Below are 18,015 nucleotides of genomic sequence, written 5' to 3' on the forward strand. Positions count from 1 at the left end.
AACCCCATTTTTCTCTCTGTCTCCTTCTTACCTTTCATGTGTATCTGTGTTAATTTTCCTTTAGGTTAGGTAACTTTTGCACCTTCTACATTAGGGATTGTGTAAACACTGCACATATTACCACACTGAATTGTCTCAATAAGTAGATATTCTCATCATTCCCATTGGGATGAAAGTGAGAAATCTGGACAATTGACATCATTTTCTCAAGGTCATCTAGCCTAACAAATGACAAAGCTAGGAACTGGAATATTGAGTTCTAGTTTCAGTGTTTGTTTCTAACAATTAAACTATCAATTTAATGCATATTGTTTATACCCATAGTTATTCCAATATAAGTATATTGAGATTGCATAAATGCTCTTCTGTTTCCTAGGCAATTTAAAAGAATGTAAAATGTAAGCCATTCTGGAATTATATAATATGCAACAGCCCTTTGGAGGCATTTCATGGAATAATATTGCAGACATTATTCCCTCTACCTCATTCACAAACTCTTCCCATGGGATTCTTTGTTCTTTGAGGTATAATTTCCATTGCAGTAATTCTTATTTGTTTTCTCAAAAATAGGTTTTCACACTCTCATCAGTAGACAAAGCCAGGGAATTTGTGGGTACCCCTGAGAGCCCAGATTTGTCCCACTAGATCAGTAGTGATCTTCTTGCCAACCTGATTTACATGTCTTCAACTTCATTTGTTTCAGTGTTTACAGGAATTTGAATGGAGTATGCTGAGATGAGTAGGATATAGTCTGGGACCTCCTGGACTCAAATTCTCACAAGAGAGGCCAATAAGAAACAGAGCCCCAACATACACACCCCTGCTATGTGCAAGTAAAATTCATCCTGTCAAGAGATGGGAAGCCTCAAAGTCATAGACATGGTTAAATGCACACAAGATAATGTGTTTCTTGAGTCCAGAAGTTCCAAATCAGGTTTTAGCAAGGGTACATCAATGTTCTTTCAAAGGCTCTAGGGAAGAATCTCCCTTTTTCAGCTGCTGGTCGCTTTAGAAAATAAGTATCTTGTGGCTGCCTCACTGCCGCCTCTGGCTCAATTTTTACACAGCCTTCTTCCTTCTTCTTCTGTCTCTCCTTTATTGTCTCTTCAAAGGACACTTACATTGGATTTAAAGCACACAGGACTAACAGGACTAACTCTCACCTCAAGATCTTTAATTATACTTGTAATTTATTGATAAGTGATATCCAAATATTTTCAAAGAAAATCACATTTGCAAATTCAGGGGATTAGGACACAGAAATATCTTTTTGAGGGTGAGAGTTCACACTATCATGAGCTATATCATAAAAATAGGAAGTGACATAAAGAAAATACATGCAGTTTAAAAATAATATACAAGGCAAAACATTAACAGAAAGACCAATGCCCCAACACCCTATTTCCCTGAACCATTATTTCTGCTTTCTGTCCTGTCCACCAGAAATAGTGTAGTTTCTGGAATATCCAATTCCCACCATTATACTTCCTGTTCTTCTTTAGAGTTGGACCACTTCTGACTACCTCATTAAATGATATGGCTTAGTTCTGCCTAATTTGAAACTTTTGCATAACGTGCATGTTACTGAATGGATTCTGTTGTTCCTTGTTTACATATTTGTTAGTGTGAGATTCATGAATGATTCTGTGAACATTTGCTTTGCTGTGTAACGTGCCACAGTGTATTCATTGCATAATTCATGAGCTTTGGGGATATTTCAGATTTTAATTGTCGTGAACATTGTATATATTTATTCTTTTTTTTTTTTTTGGTACCAGGTATCGAACTCGGATCCTTGTGCTTGTGAGGCAGGCGATGGAACCACTGAGCTAGATTCTTGGCCCCACATATATTTATTCTTGAATGTATATTCTAGAGCACATGTTTAAAACTTTCTTTATTGAGATGTACCCAGAAGTAGAATAGTTGGGTCATTAGAGCATGCATATTAGCAATATCAGTAGGTTACATTGATCTGTTTTCCCAAATAATTCACTGTTCCAGCAGTAGAGAGTGTGAGTTCCTCTGCTTCTTCCATGAATGTTTCCCACTTCTCTAGCTTCCCTTCTAATCTTTCTCATCTGTCTTTTCCTGTCTTGTTCTTTATTGTAAGATCCTACATTCATCTGTTCCACTGGTATCATTTGCCTCTCATGAGCAGTGTTTGTTAATGGTTAGCACAGCCTTCCTGAACTAGACTCACATAAGCAAACACCAAGATTCTCCTGCTAAAAGAGCTAGTGAAATAGATAGGGTGTTTCTTACCTGTTGGGCTTCCAGGGAAATTCTAATCTGCAGTGAGTGACTTGAGTAGATAAAGCAGCCATCAGGGTTACGGGTTGCTTTCTGATGCTGCATAAAGCCCCATTAGTATCTGTCAGCCTCCTCTTGCCCTAGCAGAGTAGGCAGCTGTGTCCTCTGACCCCCTCTTGACATTTTGATAGGTTTCCTTTCATATCACACACTGGTGAGAGCTTTATTTCTCCTCTCAGCTAGAAAGGTCACCTCCCAAATATACCGCCTGGGATGAATTATGTCTCTATTGATTTGCTCTCGTCTCAACCACAAATTTCAGGGTGTGTTTCAGGGCAGTGCCTATTTAAAAGGGAGAAAATAACCAGAAAGTTAAAGCTAAAGCCATCTTCATTTCTTCTATGTTGTTCTAGGTTCATATCCAAGATTGTGGTAGTCTTGTTCAGCATGTACCTAATGGGACATTGGCTTCAGAACAGCCTGGAGATTAATTTCTGAAATGAAATTCATCTGTCTCACAAAAGGAATAATTTCATACTAAGGATTCCATCTGTTCCATATAAAGGGATAATCTTTTTCCTTTAACATAACTCTGGTTCTGTTTCCTTTGAACTAAAACCCTAGTCTATGCCTTGGGTTACATTTTTAAATTCTAGTGACTTAATAGTAATGAGATATGTGTCTAGATAATTTTTTCATCTGTGAAACACACAAATATACACACACACACAATTAGATTAGATTATTATTCTAATTTCTGTTTTTGTCCCTGACTCTGCTTCACTTTGGTGACCACACATCTTATACTGAATACTCCATTCCAAACAGATGACTAGTAAAATGTTTAGGCTACAAAAACTGTCATGGCAGACCAAGAGCGAAGGAGTACTGTCTTAGAGCAAAGGGAGAGCTTCAAACCAGCCCATTTCTATTAATACAGAAGCTCTTGATCTATGAATAAAGATCTGCCAAGTATAGCCCAAGGTATTGTTCTGATGTGGCTATGTTATGATCTCTTTTAAAAATTAAAAAACCAAAAAAACCTCATAAACAATTTTATTCTTTATGAATGAAAATAAGTAGAAGAACTGATGAGAATCAATTTATTTTTGTCATTGTTCTGGTAAGGAGAAATAGATTTTTAGATCCAAAAAGAACTGTGACTCAGCTAAGCAGAAGTTAAGTCAGCAAGAAGTTACTGAATGAAGTAGTATCTTTTCACCTCTGACAGCATCAGCCTCTTTGAATGGTCTGAGAGGAATTTGGTTTCCTAAAAATGACCTTTGCTGTAACACTGTCTGAAGCCAGTTGTATCATTTGGATTGATTTGCCCACTTAGACACCTGACTATATAATAGTTTCCCTCTATACCTGTTGAATCACAAGGTTTATTGATGACTAATGTAGTAGTTTTGGTGATAGGGCATCTAGGATGGAAAGAGAGGGCATGGCATGGTAAGTGGACCCCAGGAGAACTGCAGAACAGTAGTTTGAACCTTTGGAGAGCAAAGGAATTTCCTAGGGAACTTGAGGGGAAAAAAAACCCAAAGAGACACAGTTCTTATATCAGTGAACCTGGCCTCCATATTATTTTCCAGTTATCAAAATTATTGTGACACCTACTGAAACTTAAGACTGCTTTATAGCATCCAAGTCAGAAGCCAGGGTGTGGAATCAGGCTGACTTTGGTCCAAGTTTTTCTTTAATTTTTCATTTCTATGTCTGAAATAGAGATATGAGTAGTACCCTCATCCTAGGGTTGATGTGACATATAGTGAGAAAATACATATAAAATACTTAGTATTTTTCCTAAAGCATTCAGTTTTGGGGAGGGCATTTCTCACCCTGTAGTAAAATCAAATCACGCCGGGGATTTAGCTCAGTGGTTCCAGCGCCTGACTCGCAAGTGCAAGGTCCCGAGTTCGATCTCCAGTACCAAAAAAAAAAAAACCCAAATCAAAATGTGTAAAAGACTTAGATATTAAAACAGAAATATTGAGACTACTGTACAATAACTTAGGGAAAACACTTGAAGCCACAGGCACAGGAAGAGACTTTCTGAACAGAAGTTCAATAGCATAGGATATAGTACCAAAAATCAACAAGTGGGATTACATTAAATTTAAAAGCTTGTGCATGGCAAAAGAAAAATCAATAGAGTTAAGAAACTATGGAATAGGATTTTTTTTTTTTGCCTGCTACTTTTCCATAGAGGTTTACTATTTAAAACATAAAAAAAAAACCCTTTCCAAAAAAGTGACCCAATAAAAACTGGGTAAATAAGCTGAATAGATGCTTCTCAAATAGCCAAGGAGTACATGAAGAAACTATTTATCATCTAGCCATTAATAAAGGCCAAATCAAAATAACTCTGAGGTTTCATCTTACCCTAGTCCAAGTGGCTATCACCAAGAACACAAAAAGCAACCATGCTGGCAATGATGTGGGGGAAAAGGAGCCCTTCAACATTATTGGTGGGAATGTAAGCTAATAGAGCCATTATGGAAATCAGTATGGAGATTCTTCAAAATACAAAAAATACACATTCCATTTAATCCAGTCATACTACTTCTAGATATATTCCCCAAAGAGTTAAGAACATCATACTAGAGTGAAACATGCGTAGCTACGTTCATAGTGACACAACTTACAATAGCTTAGCTCAGAAACAGCCTAGATGCCCTTCAGTAGACAAATGGATAAAGAAAATGTAGTATAAATACACATACCATTCAGTTGAATATTATTCAGCCATAAATAAAGATAAAATCATGTCATTTGGTGGAAAGTAGATGGAACTTGAGACCATAATGTTAAGTCAAATAAATCACACACAGAAAGTTAAATATTGCAAGGTTTCCCTTATATGAGAAATGTAAAACATACATAAGTAAGAATTAAAAGTGAGATGGTAGGGGAAAAAAGGCAGACTTGTTCGACATGGGGAAGATCATGAGGGGTATTGCTAGGGGGTTAATGGGAGGGAAAAATGTTCAAGATATGCTATATCCATGTGCCAAAACCCCAAAGAGAATGTAACTGTGATATATTGAAAACTAATGAAACTAGTAAAAATTATTTTTGTAATATTTAACTATGGATGAGGACATTTTATGGGTTTAAGGAAAATTTTGAAAATTTAAGTATGAGAAAGTAAGTCTATCTTTTTTCTATGCCTCTTGACCTTCATCTCTAACTTTGTGTAGTCTTCCCACTGCCACAAACAATACTGTGGGTGGAGAAGGTAATGTCATCTTCATTTTCACAGAGGGGTAAAAGGAAGATCAGAAATATTAAGTGTGTTCTTGCTGATGTTTCCATGAGGGAGTGAAATTAGTGGTGCTAAGATTCAAGTCCAGTGTTAGTGGCAAAAAGAATCCAATCCTTTTTTCCATTCTGATTCTCATAAGCCCTTGTATCCCTACTGAAATATTTAAAGTTACATAGTTTAAATAGGTAGCTAGACAACTCCTGGGAACTTGGTGCCTTGTGACTCTACTCATCTGGACCCATTTTATTAATAGGATTGAGATTATATGAGGCTTATTTTATTTATTCCCTCTATAAGAAGAAGTTTTTATTTCCATTTTGACCAGCAAGTCAATTATATGATGGCACAACATTAAAGGAAAGCATTCTTAAAATAACATTCACAGGTCAGTAGATGAAATGGTTGAGTTTAGACCGTGGTATAATGGTTGACCTTGGACATGTTATTTTCTCTAATCCTCTGTTTTCTTATCTGCAAAATGGGAATAATGATAGTAACTACCACATAGGTCTGTGGGATAAACAAGAGAAACATTTATGTAAAGCACAGAGACTGATCTGTAGTAAGCACTAAAAATATCACTCATTATCTTGATGATGGTGAGAGGGACAGTTCCTTCCCAGTTTAGTTTACAAGAAATCCAAAATATGTTGTGGTTATTGTCATTCCTAGGTTTCTAATGCAAACTTCATTGGGAAAATGTTATTTGTAGGCCACACATCTACCTGTCACATTGAATTTGGAATTAACCCATAGATTAGGCTTAGAATATATTTTTTCTCTTCTTCTGTTGATATTTTCTTCTGTTTTGATTGATACAAAAGAGCACCTAGTTTACTCAAAGAAAAAACACCACTGGTCATTTTTATTTCTGGACATACCAACAGCGCCCTGTAAGCACTGACCTTTTCATTTAACTCTGTTTAGGGTTTGATGCCTACTTTACATCCCGCACACTTGAAAACAACAGAAGAAATGTATGGTTTGCTGAATACTGGGAGGAAAACTTCAACTGCAAGCTGACGATTAGTGGGTCAAAAAAAGAAGACACAGATCGCAAATGCACAGGTAATTTCATTCTTGTTGTCCTTTACCTGTTATTTTATGTGGCTCACATTGACATGTCTGCATAGCTGACAGAAGGAAGCTTGGCTGGAGACAAATTGAAAAAGCAAATTGAATTTTACTACATTGTTCAGAAAATGGAGCAGGAGCATAAGTCTTGCAGGACAAGAGAAGTACAGACAAGAATGTATTTTTCTCTGCCTGTCCGTCTAGCAGTAATTGACATTTTCACTCATTCTTTAAATTCAGAAGGGGTCGTGTTGCTTTGAATGCTTTCACTGATAAATATTAGTTTATGTTCTAGGAAAGACTTTGAAGTCATTTTTGCAAAGACAAAAATCTCTGAGAAATACCAAACCCTCACCAGATTTAACTGTTAGCACGGATGGTATATTTGATTGAGGAAACAAAGTGCTTGTGTTTATAAGAATGAAAATTCCAAAAGATTTCCATAATGTCTAAGTGAATTATTTTCTACTTAAAATGTTTTAAAATACTTTTAGAATATATGACTTTGCACATGATTATCCCAAATGAAAACTGTAAGTAGAAGGGAAGTCATATATTCATTAATTTATTCATTTCCAAATAATTATTAAACAACTTACTTTCTGTTGAGCCATTTTCTAGGGCAGTGATGGCAAACCTTTGAGAGACTGTGCACCCAAACTGCAGCCCCAAACCCACTTATTTATTGTAAACTGAAAACACTGCAATTAAACCTGAATACTGAGGTTTTAGTTTAGAAAAACAACTCAACTTTAACATCTTTTGTCTTAAATGAAAGACATAATAGAGCTTTCAGTGATGTAAACAGCTTTTTATCAAAAGGCAAAAGTTTGCATTTGGTGTGCCTTTACACAGTTAATGTGATCTTTGCTGTTGTGTGCATGCTGATAATTTGTCAAACCTTGGCTCATACATACTTCATTACAGACCAACACATGAAGCACTCAAGTCATCTGTTACTCTGTTTCTTGTATCAGATTCGATTTAATTCAAAGCTGAAAACAGCTGCTCACAAGCATAAGATGATCCAAACAAAGTAAGAAAAGCAACCTGAAGTGCTTTTCATTGACTTAAAATGATTTGACAGAGATTTCCATACTTTAAGGATTTTATTTTCAGAACTACCTTGCAGATTTCATGATGACTTGTAAGATTGTCTGCAAATCTTGTAGAATTTTCTAAATGCATCTTTAAAGTTGGAAAATATTTTAGCTTCCTACTTTCAAGGTCTCTTAAAAACCTGCAGTTTTCTTTCAAACATTTTGATATTACAAAACATCCTTTCTGCTGTTCTCCTTCATCTCGTAGTGTTTTGTTCAGTACATTGAGCTGTAGTGTAAAATCTATAAAAATCATGAGGTTGTTGAGCCAGGTCATGTCAGTGAGCTGTGGATATTCCTGCCCCTTTTCATTCATAAACAGTCTAATTTCACTCAAGCAGGCTACAAATGTCTTCAGAATTTGTCCTCTGCTCAGCCACTGGACATTATTTTACATAAGTTAGTCATTACAATGTGCCTGAACCTTAAGAAGTACTTGAAATTGTCAAAAATTAAGAGCATGAGACATGATATAATTAACCATATTTGTAAAATCTTTGAGGCTATCATCTAATTTTTTGGTACTTTCCTTGGCACAAAGAGCTTCTTCATGTATGATATAATGAAAATTGAATGACTAGATATTTTGCTTCTTTAACAAAGAACTATATGAAACAAGTTGTTGCCCTTACCATGCAAGGTGTTCCATCAGTAGTAATTAAAACCATTTTTTTTCTGTTCTTATGTCTTGTGGGAAAAAAAGCCTCTATCACAGCATTATAGATACCTATCCCTTGTGTTTTTCCAGGCAAAGATACAAGATTCACCAGCTCTTCTCCCATGATGTCTCCAATAGCATAATGTAAAATTACTGCTTGCCTTGCATGATTATTTATATCTATGCTTTCATCTAAGCACATGTAGGAGCAAGCTGCTTTTTGTAAGTCAGTGGTGAACTGCTGACGAACATTACTTGCCATGCACAAAACTCAGTCTTCAATAGGATTTCTGTTATGTGACATCTCAGCGATGTGTTGCATAATTTTATCCTTTCTTGGGATATCATGATAAGGGAATTACTTCCAGAAAACATTGCCTCTTTGATACAATTCCCATCAGTAAGGAGCTTACCATGTTTTGCTATACCCAGGGAAATTTGAAAGCTGGCACCTGTCAGATAATTTGTTTTAGAATGGTAGTTGCAAAAACTAAGACACTAGGAATGATATTTCCTCAATCTTCTTTTAAGAAACTTTTCTTTTAGTTTCACGAAGTTCAGCAATACTTTGTGTTTGGTGTCAAAGTGCCATCTGATACTCAATGTGTGACATGCAACACATTCACTTCAGAATACATAATGTTTTCAATCATTGCATTCAATCACTCCAAATGACCCTGCTCAGGCTTCATTGAATAATCTGCCACTATCTATTTTCAGTTTAGGTTTTTTGTTTTGCTGTTGTCATTTTTTATTGGTCAGGACTTAAGAGTCTACAAACACACACACACACATACACACACACACACACACACACACACACACAAAAAAAAACCACCCTGTACAAATCTATCCCCATACTAAAAATAGATAACATTAAAGAATTTATATTCTTTGAATAAAAAATCTACAGCAGTGATTCTCAGCTGGTGTTCTTCTACAATATTCTGAGCACCATCACAAGGCTGCAATGTTCCACTGACCACCAGCTTTTAGCCTGCTCTGAAAAAGGTATCTGAGTGCATTTCCTACCATGTAGCAGCTTCTGCTAAAGTCATACCTGGTCCAAGCAAATATATATAGCTTTGTTCTTGTTTTCATAAATTCTTCACGAACAACTAAATGTGATGTTGCAGATTCAAATACACCAGGGGCCCACCACAATATTAAAAGCATCTCAGTCTCTTAATTAGAAAAACTCTTTGCTAAATCTCAGATACTAAATTTCAATTTTTCATAAGAAAACTCAAAGCTAAAATCTTGTGTTAATTAACATAAATGCATTAAAACTCACAACCAGTCCAAGCAAATATATCCTTGGCAGCGCACTGACCAGCTGGCATTCAGAAGCTTGGAAGAGTCATGGCTAATGAGTCATTGCTCCTGATATCATTACCTAACACTACTACTCCCTTCTGAGGATGTACATGGCACTATGCACTGTTAGCCAATGCTCAGCTGCTAGGGCAATGCTGGCATGATTTGGCTCACTTGCTGAAAGAGAGGGCTCTGTGTGCCTGCTGTGGCATGTGTGCCATATGCTTGCCACCACTATTCTAGGCATTGGTAGTTTTATTGCAAGAAAACCAGGTGAGGATTCTGCTTTCATGTTGATTAGAGTCAAATCAGGGGAAATTTAACATTATTCTAATGATCTCTCTAATAAATAATTATAAAAACCAATACATGTTCTTACAGATATGAACACATATCAATAATGAATTTAAGTCAAATTGAAGGTGGAGGCTTTCTCTACAGACTTTCTTAGGTGAGAATGGCTGCTATCAAGAAATCAACCAATAACAAATGCTGGTGGAGGTGTGGAGAGAAAGGAACCCTTCTTGAGAGAAAGGAACCCTTGTTGGTGGGAGGGCAGACTGGTACAACCATTGTGGAAACCCGTATGGAGATACCTCAAAGAACTAGGACTAGAGGTCCCATTTAACCCAGCTGTTCCCCTACTGGGTATCTTCCCCAAAGAATTAAAAGAATCATACCACAGCGATATATGTGCACCTATGTTTATAGCAGCACAATTTGTAATAGCTAAGGTTTGGAAATAGCCCAAGTGCCCATCAACTGGAAACTGGATAAAGAACGTGGTTTTTTTATAAAATGGAGTGCTGCTCAGGCATAAAGAATGAGAAACTACAAACATTTATAGCTAAATGGATGCATATTGAGGCTATACCCTTAAGTGAAATAAATAGGACACACATGTGTAAATACGAATAGTTTCTCTAGTGTGAGAAACTGAAAGTGTAAATAAGGATGAAAATGATTAAAATGAATAATTAATAATTTGAAATAGGAAAAGGTCCAAAGGCAGAGGGGTGGCAGGAGGGGAAGGGGAAAGGGAAGAAAGAAAAGGAAAAATTATGAGAAAGAAAAAAAAAAAGAAACAAAGTCTATGTAAATAAGGAAGGGTGCTGGGGGTGAAGGACGCATATGTAATGGGGTAAAAATAGGAACTAAGATACATCTTGTTCAGGTACAAACACCCAATGATAAGTGTAAATATATTGTATACCTAAAATGTACCAATTAATATATAAATTAAAAAAGACTTTCTTAGGGGAATGATTCTTAAGTCAAAATCTGATGATGGTGAGCAAGAAGGAGAAAAAAATCAATTGGACAGTTTCTTATATAAGAGTAACTTGACAAAGAGATCTTATAAAGGAAGTTATTGAAATGCTGAGGCTGTGAGTAACAAAAAAATGTAACATAAATATAGAGAATAAGAGGAAAATTTGTAAGCTGAGGCTGCAGGTGTAGAGAGATGAGCAGGTACTTGGACACCTGGTATTTGGTCTTTATCCTGAATATTGTATAATCATGGAAGGATGTTACTCAAGGATATGATATAATGTATCATCTTATTACCTAGACCTCTGTTAAATAGTATCCCCCAACTCTACCCCAGTAGAGTTCAACATTTGGAATGGTGACCTTAAGTTATCCTCAAATCCTAAAATGTCTTCAGTATAAACAAGAAAGTGGCATTCATATTGAACAAAATTCTGTGTTTAGTTTATCTTTGGAGTATGGCCCTTTTAATTTTGGTCATCTAGAGGTTATATATTAAGCCACTGAATAAGCAAGTACAGTGGCACCTCAGTTCTCGAACTCAATTCATTTTACATTTCTGGGAAAGATGGCTGTATTCTTGTTTGTGCAGGGAAGATAGCTGTGGTCATGTTCATCAGCTTGTGCAGAGTTCTATCAAACTGAACTGCTTGCAAACAGAAACTTTGTGAACTAAGGTATTACTGTAATAATCAGGTAGAATGAATGTAACATATGATACTAAGAACACATTGAAGAATAGGAAAAGGCTTCAGCACAGACCTTTTGTCTTAAAATTTTCTGTCAAAAAGAAAATATAAAGTACGAACTGAGACACAAGATAAAAACAGTGATGCAAATTCTCTATGATGTGTATAATGGAGGCATAACAGTTAACTAGAATACCAAATTAACTATGTACTCCAGACCATGTTGTATAACAATAAAATATTTTCAGAATTATGATCCTTATAATTTTGGGGGGGTTAAAATTAATTCAATGTTGACTAGACCTAGGTGACACAAACCTTTCAAGTGGAAACTGAAAAAATTAGTTTGACATCTGGATAATTTGTCTATAAGACAGGAAACATTCAAGTGTACCAGAAGTACGTAGATGATTGATGACAGTTTTCTGAGTTCTTTCTGATGTTTGATATTTTGTAAATTGTCTGGAGGTAGAATGGATTGTCTGATTGTCATTAGAATTGTTCCTAAGACCAGTGCCCTGTCTTTGTTTGTACTCTAACCCAAACTGTTTTATTTGTAGTCTCAGTTTTGTGGTGATCACTGAGAATTTAAATTTATAGAAACAAGTAAGGTCATTTTCCAAACCACCACCTTATAGAAATGAGATAGAAGTGTTTGGGTCTTTCTATCATGCTCCTTCCATGTGAATAATCTGTGATTACATATACTGATTTACCTCTGGCTCCAAATTATGTGTGTATTCCCTCTTCCCCTTGCATTTATTCTCATTTCCTTTATGGTAAAATGTGCCATAATGAATTGTGTAGATACTGTCGGCAACATTGTGCCTCTAACTCTTCCAGTTACTGGATATTTGGAAGGTCATGTGTCTGTTTTTCTTCTTTGGCCTTCATTTTGCCAACTTCTACTAAGCTTATATGTTGCTCTGATAGTGTTTACAAAATACTATTTGAAAAAACCTCAGTGTTCAAGTATACCTTAATTTGGAAGTGGAAAAATATGAGGAAAGTCATGCTGGGTACGTGGAAAGGGCTACAATGGAGAGAAGTGACAGACTCATTGTACTAATAAGTCATTGAAACTATGGTGGAAAAACAGATCTTTATTGGGGAAAGGATGGATGGAAAAAGGAACACTTGTAAGTTTAAGACTGTGGAAGACGTAAGGAAAGATGCGTTAGTAATTAGAGTTTTAAATGTTAAATGAATGAGTATATGAAGGATAAACAGCCAGATGAGAAGGCTACTGAGTGATCTGGCACTGTGGTTCAGTGGCGTAGAGACAGTAGATATTTTGTTCTGAGGACTGAAGAACTTTCATATCTTTTTTTTTTTCCTTAAATTCTTTTATTGGTACATTTTAGGTAAACAATACATTTACATTTATCATTGGGTGCTTGTACCTGTACATGATGTATCTTGGTTCTTATTTTTTTCCCCATTACCTGTGCGCCCTTCATCCCCTCCTCCCTTCCCTATTTACATAGACTTCGTTTCCATTTTTTTTCTTTTCTCATAATTTTTCCTTTCCCTCCTTTCCTTTCCCCTACCCTTCCCACCACCCCTACCCCTTTGAGCTTTTCTTCCTATTTCAAATTATCAATTATTCATTTTCATTCTTATTTACACTTTCAGTTTCTCACACTAGAGAAACTATTCGGTATTTACACATGTGTCTCCTACTTATTTCACTTAAGAGTATGGCCTCAATATGCATTCATTTAGCTATAAATGTCTCTAGTTTCTCATTCTTTATGTCTGAGTAGTACTTCATTTTATATTTTAAAAAACCCACATGTTCTTTATCCACTTTCCAGTTGATGGGCACTTGCGTTGTTTCCAAACTTTAGCTATTACAAACTGTGCCGCTATAAACATGAGTGCACATATATTGCTGTGATATGATTCTTTTAATTCAGAACTTTCATATCTTTTGTGCTTGGGCTCTGCTACAGAATAAGGGAATCTTATATTTACCCCTTGGATGTGATCACAAATTAATATGCAAACTTTTTTTCTTCTAGACTGTACAGTTTTTTTAGCCATAATGAGCTATTTATTATATATCAGCTCCAAACACACCAGAATTAAATCAGTCTTCTGACAAGACAAGTTTTGAAAATGAGGAATGAGATTCATACTCTTTGGAGAGTGCAAATTCCTGAGGTCATTGTATAATGATAAATTCTAAAATCCTATGAAAGCAAAAGGTCATGAGAGGAAGAGTATTTGTTGAAAAAATATTTATTAAGAACTATAGAATAAGCTGTGCATATTTTTCATTTCACTTGGGGCTAGAGGTGCAACCATTCTTATAGGAAATGACCTGCAGAACTATGTGATTTTCATTCCTGTAAATTATCCATATTCAAGTAACATCTCCTTAAAGCAAGGGATGCTACCACATTGTTTAATATTCTAAGATTATCACACATTTCCTTGATACCCAATCTCAATTTCTCTTCACTCTAAGAGCTAGATATTTCCTCCCCTTCTTTCCTGATCAGCAGCCTAGTTTTTGCTGGTATAGACAATGCATTGATTGTGACTATTCCTACTCATAGCTTGTTTTATTTTATTTTATTTTTGCTTAAATTCTTTTATTGGTACATTTTAGGTATACAATACATTTAGATTTATCATTGAGTGCTTGTGCCTGTACATGATATATCTTGGTTCTTATTTTTTCCCCATTAACCTGTGTGCCCTTCCCTATTTACATAGACTTCGTTTCCTTTTTTTTTTCTTTTCTCATAATTTTTCCTTTCCATTCTTTCCTTTCCCCATCTCCTCCCACCTGCCCCTACCCCTTTGGACCTTTTCCTATTTCAAAGTATCAATTATTAGTTATTAATCCTTTTAATCCTTATTTACCTCATGGCTTATTTTAACTGCCAAACTTCAGGAACACATGCAGTTGAGCAAATGCCTGGTGGTCCAAGCTCTCACAGAAAATACAAACTCCATATGACAGACATTGATCCTATTGATGGTATTTCATAATAGTGCTACATTTTGTCATGGTGACAGTTTTGGCTATACACACTGTGAAGTAAGCCCTTGTGTACAGTTTACCATAAACTCTTGATCTTTTAGAGGCAGAAAGATCAGATGTAATTTGTTTTCTAGTTGTGTTTATGTTATCACACTGATAGCTCACTGGCTGAATGTGTTCACCTTTGAGACTTGTCAGAACACTGGGGCAGGTCTCACTAGGTATAATGGCTCTGTGGAGATATTATGAACAAGAAAAGAAGGAAAATCACCACAAAGAAAATAATGTCTCTGAGAAAGAGATTGAGGCTATCTTGGAATTAGAAAAGCCACTGTATCAAAGTGGTTAAACTATAGTTTTTAAATCAAAGAAGCCAGCATTTGCATTCTAGAGGTACCCATAATTATACCTCTGAATTATTATTTATTAATTTATTTAATAATAAATATGTTTTATTATTTATTGAATCTCTTAAAACCATTCCTTATTTTTGAAATGAGGACATAAAACCATGACTTCCAAAGTTGTTGTGTAGAATAAATTCGATAATTAAAGTATAGACTCTGAAATGATACAGCACATAGTAATAGCTCAGTAATAGTAACAATTACCTGCCATCCTAGGCTGAATTCAGTTGTCTGTGAGAAATTTGTAAAGCATCTATTGTCTCTGTCAGTCATGAGGAAAATCAGGATGTATCTCAAACTTCAATGAGAAAATAAAGCCAATGATTTGACTAATCCAAAAATTTTCAGTAAGGTACACATTGTGATGATGTATTGATATGGCATAAATTCCTTGGATAGGTGAAGCTCAAGGTCTAAGAAATTTCAGCACCATAATGTAGAGGGCATATTCTAGTATCATCCACCAGTAGACTTGACTCTCCACATTCCAAATGCTATCCATTGTACCCTGTTGAGCTCCTTCCTTACACAGTGTGTTAGTTACTTTTATCTCGTTGCTGAGACAAAATACCTGACACCCAAAGTCAAAGAAAGAAAGGTTTGTTTGGCTTACAGTTTCCAGAGGTTTCAGTCCATAATCAGCTGACTCCAAGGCGGGGATGGCAAACAGGCATCACAGAGGAGAAACATGTGGCTCACACAAAGTAGCAAAAACAAGGAACCTTAACAGTGTCTTTCTGCCCCTTTTATCCCTCCAGACTCCTGGGATGAGGGTGGTGCCTCATCACGCACCTCTGATGGTTGTGCCAATCACTCACCTCTAATGGTTTAGTAATCACATGCCCTTACTCTCAGCATCACACATTTCAGATTCAGCCTCCTCTGAAAAAACATGAGGCTTTGAGGGGACATCTTAACACAAGCCAGAGCACATAGGTAGTAGCATCCTCAAGGTTTTAATCCCCAAATGCATTCTTTAAACTCAGAAGGAGAAATGGGGTTCTCAGACTCAGAATGTATTTTCCCATGGCAGCCATAAAAATTATCACTCTGTCTATGTCTTATGGCTTACACAGAACATTTGTCTAACTAATATTACTGTGACCTACCAAATGCCACATTGTGAATACTGATTCATTAAAGTTACCTCTTTGTTGAAAAGAATGAACTCAACGTTTAGGAATTCATCATTCTATGAAGACACAGTTTGACTTTCTGAGATATGTTTTCCTTTTGTGATGGCAGAGGATAAATATATTGGTGACATCCTTTCCTTTTAAAGAGCCCATTGGATTTCATTGCTCATGTTTTTAAATCACACAATTAAACAAGTTCAGTTTTGATTTGTGTCCCTAATCAGCCATTATTCATGTGGAAAGATATCAAGGGATAAAGAGCACATTCCCATAAATGTCTACAGTTTAGGTCAGAATCCTTAGGCTGTATTTTTCTAACTGTTCAAAGCTAATGTTTTAAGTAAAGATATCTTTATTGAGGGAGCTAAAGTAAAACCTGTTAAATGTGATTAGTAAATAATGTATTTCTCAAGTATTTTATTCTCATACTAACTGAAGCCCATCATGAGCCTATATAATTTGTTAACAAGACTATTAAGACAAAGAAATTATACTTAAGAAAGTTAAATGCTTTGAGAATACATATACAGAGAGAATTTATGACATGTTAATTAATTTTCCCTGTCATTTTAATATTCTATTTTGCATTGACCTTTAATTGTTATATAGATGTTGAATTGCAGCACTTAATTTAGGTAGCATAATTAAAGTATCTGCATCAAAATGTTATACATAAATAATGTCTAACCCTTTGGTGCTTGGAGGTGTTTTGAAGCTATTTTAATGAGCAGTAATGTAAAATGTGTTTTTATACCTTTGTGCTTTCTTAAACAGAGATTCAATTTGGATTAATTATGATTTAATCTCTGATCATGTATTATGAGATTGTGTACTAATATGATTCTTTGTTAAACTGACATCTGACTCTTCTCTAAATGTCAGTCTTGGTCAATGTCTTTCTTGCTTTCATCACTCTTAAGTCTTCCCCTACTTACTTCTTAAATGGCTAGATTCTATTTTTGTGGGAACTAGAAATATGACATATAATTAAGACTTTTTATTTGTTAACTCACTGATTTAGCGATAAACATGAAATATTAAATGTCTCGATATTCACAGAAAGGCTAAGGTGTATCAATTTGTACATGTGGAAAGGCACTTGATAGCAACTATTTGGGTGAGTTTACTAACAAAATTCAGAATTCAGATGGCAAGTAGCATAGGAGTCTGTAAATTACATATATCTGAATGTCACATCAGAAATCCTCATTGATCTTGGAAAACCTCTTTAAGTCTCTTTTGAAACTTTGGGTGTTGAATAAATATCTTATGACCATAAAAGATAATGAGGTTTCCATATGTAATAAAGAGTTAAAAGTAGACATCAGTGCCACATTAAATCATATTAAATTTCAGGTCAATTCTATGCCTTCATTTTTTAATTCACTTAAATACAAAAGTTAATTTTCATGTGTTATTGTATTAACAGTAATATTCTGAAAAAGAGGAATTTAAAAAAGTCAACCTCTTTTTCAGTGGCAGCATATTGACAGCTGTGTCAATTTTTAAATATCCTATTGGATGAATTTAAGATAAGCAAAATGATTCGACAATCTGTTATTCTAGTAGCAATAATTAATATGTGCTTTCCTATGGCTACATGTGGTAACAGATACAAATCTCAGTCAACAAACTCAGCAGCATAAAATATAATATTTCAGTGTTTTTATTTCTTCACTTTGTTTTATAAATCTCCATTTAGGTATTTTATAGGAAATTTATTAGCCTTTTTATACTCTCACCCCATCCCAAGGAAGTGAACATAAATTACAAAGGGCTTCTTTAAAACTAGGACATTGAAATTACTTGTGGGATACCTTTATTCTGGCCATTGGTAACTATT

At 35.3% G+C, this 18,015-nt stretch overlaps 1 protein-coding gene across 5 annotated transcripts in view; it reads left to right on the plus strand.

The window, feature by feature from the left end:
• Grm7 (glutamate metabotropic receptor 7) overlaps window positions 1-18,015 on the plus strand; it is a 996,496-nt gene that overhangs the window by 621,988 nt on the left and 356,493 nt on the right. For all 5 annotated transcript variants that reach the window (XR_015439508.1, XM_087182048.1, XM_087182049.1 and 2 more), the window contains exon 5: window positions 6,452-6,592. Coding sequence is in view for 4 of the 5 variants with exons in the window: in XM_087182048.1 (XP_087038174.1) it covers window positions 6,452-6,592 (141 nt within the window). In the remaining variant the exon portion in view is untranslated. The remainder of the gene's footprint in view (window positions 1-6,451; window positions 6,593-18,015) is intronic.

This window comes from Heterocephalus glaber, unplaced genomic scaffold (assembly GCF_053883595.1).
Source record: "Heterocephalus glaber isolate CG9 unplaced genomic scaffold, H.glaber_assembly_v1.0 deba00001472, whole genome shotgun sequence".
In the NCBI taxonomy this organism is placed as follows: Eukaryota; Metazoa; Chordata; class Mammalia; order Rodentia; family Bathyergidae; genus Heterocephalus; species Heterocephalus glaber.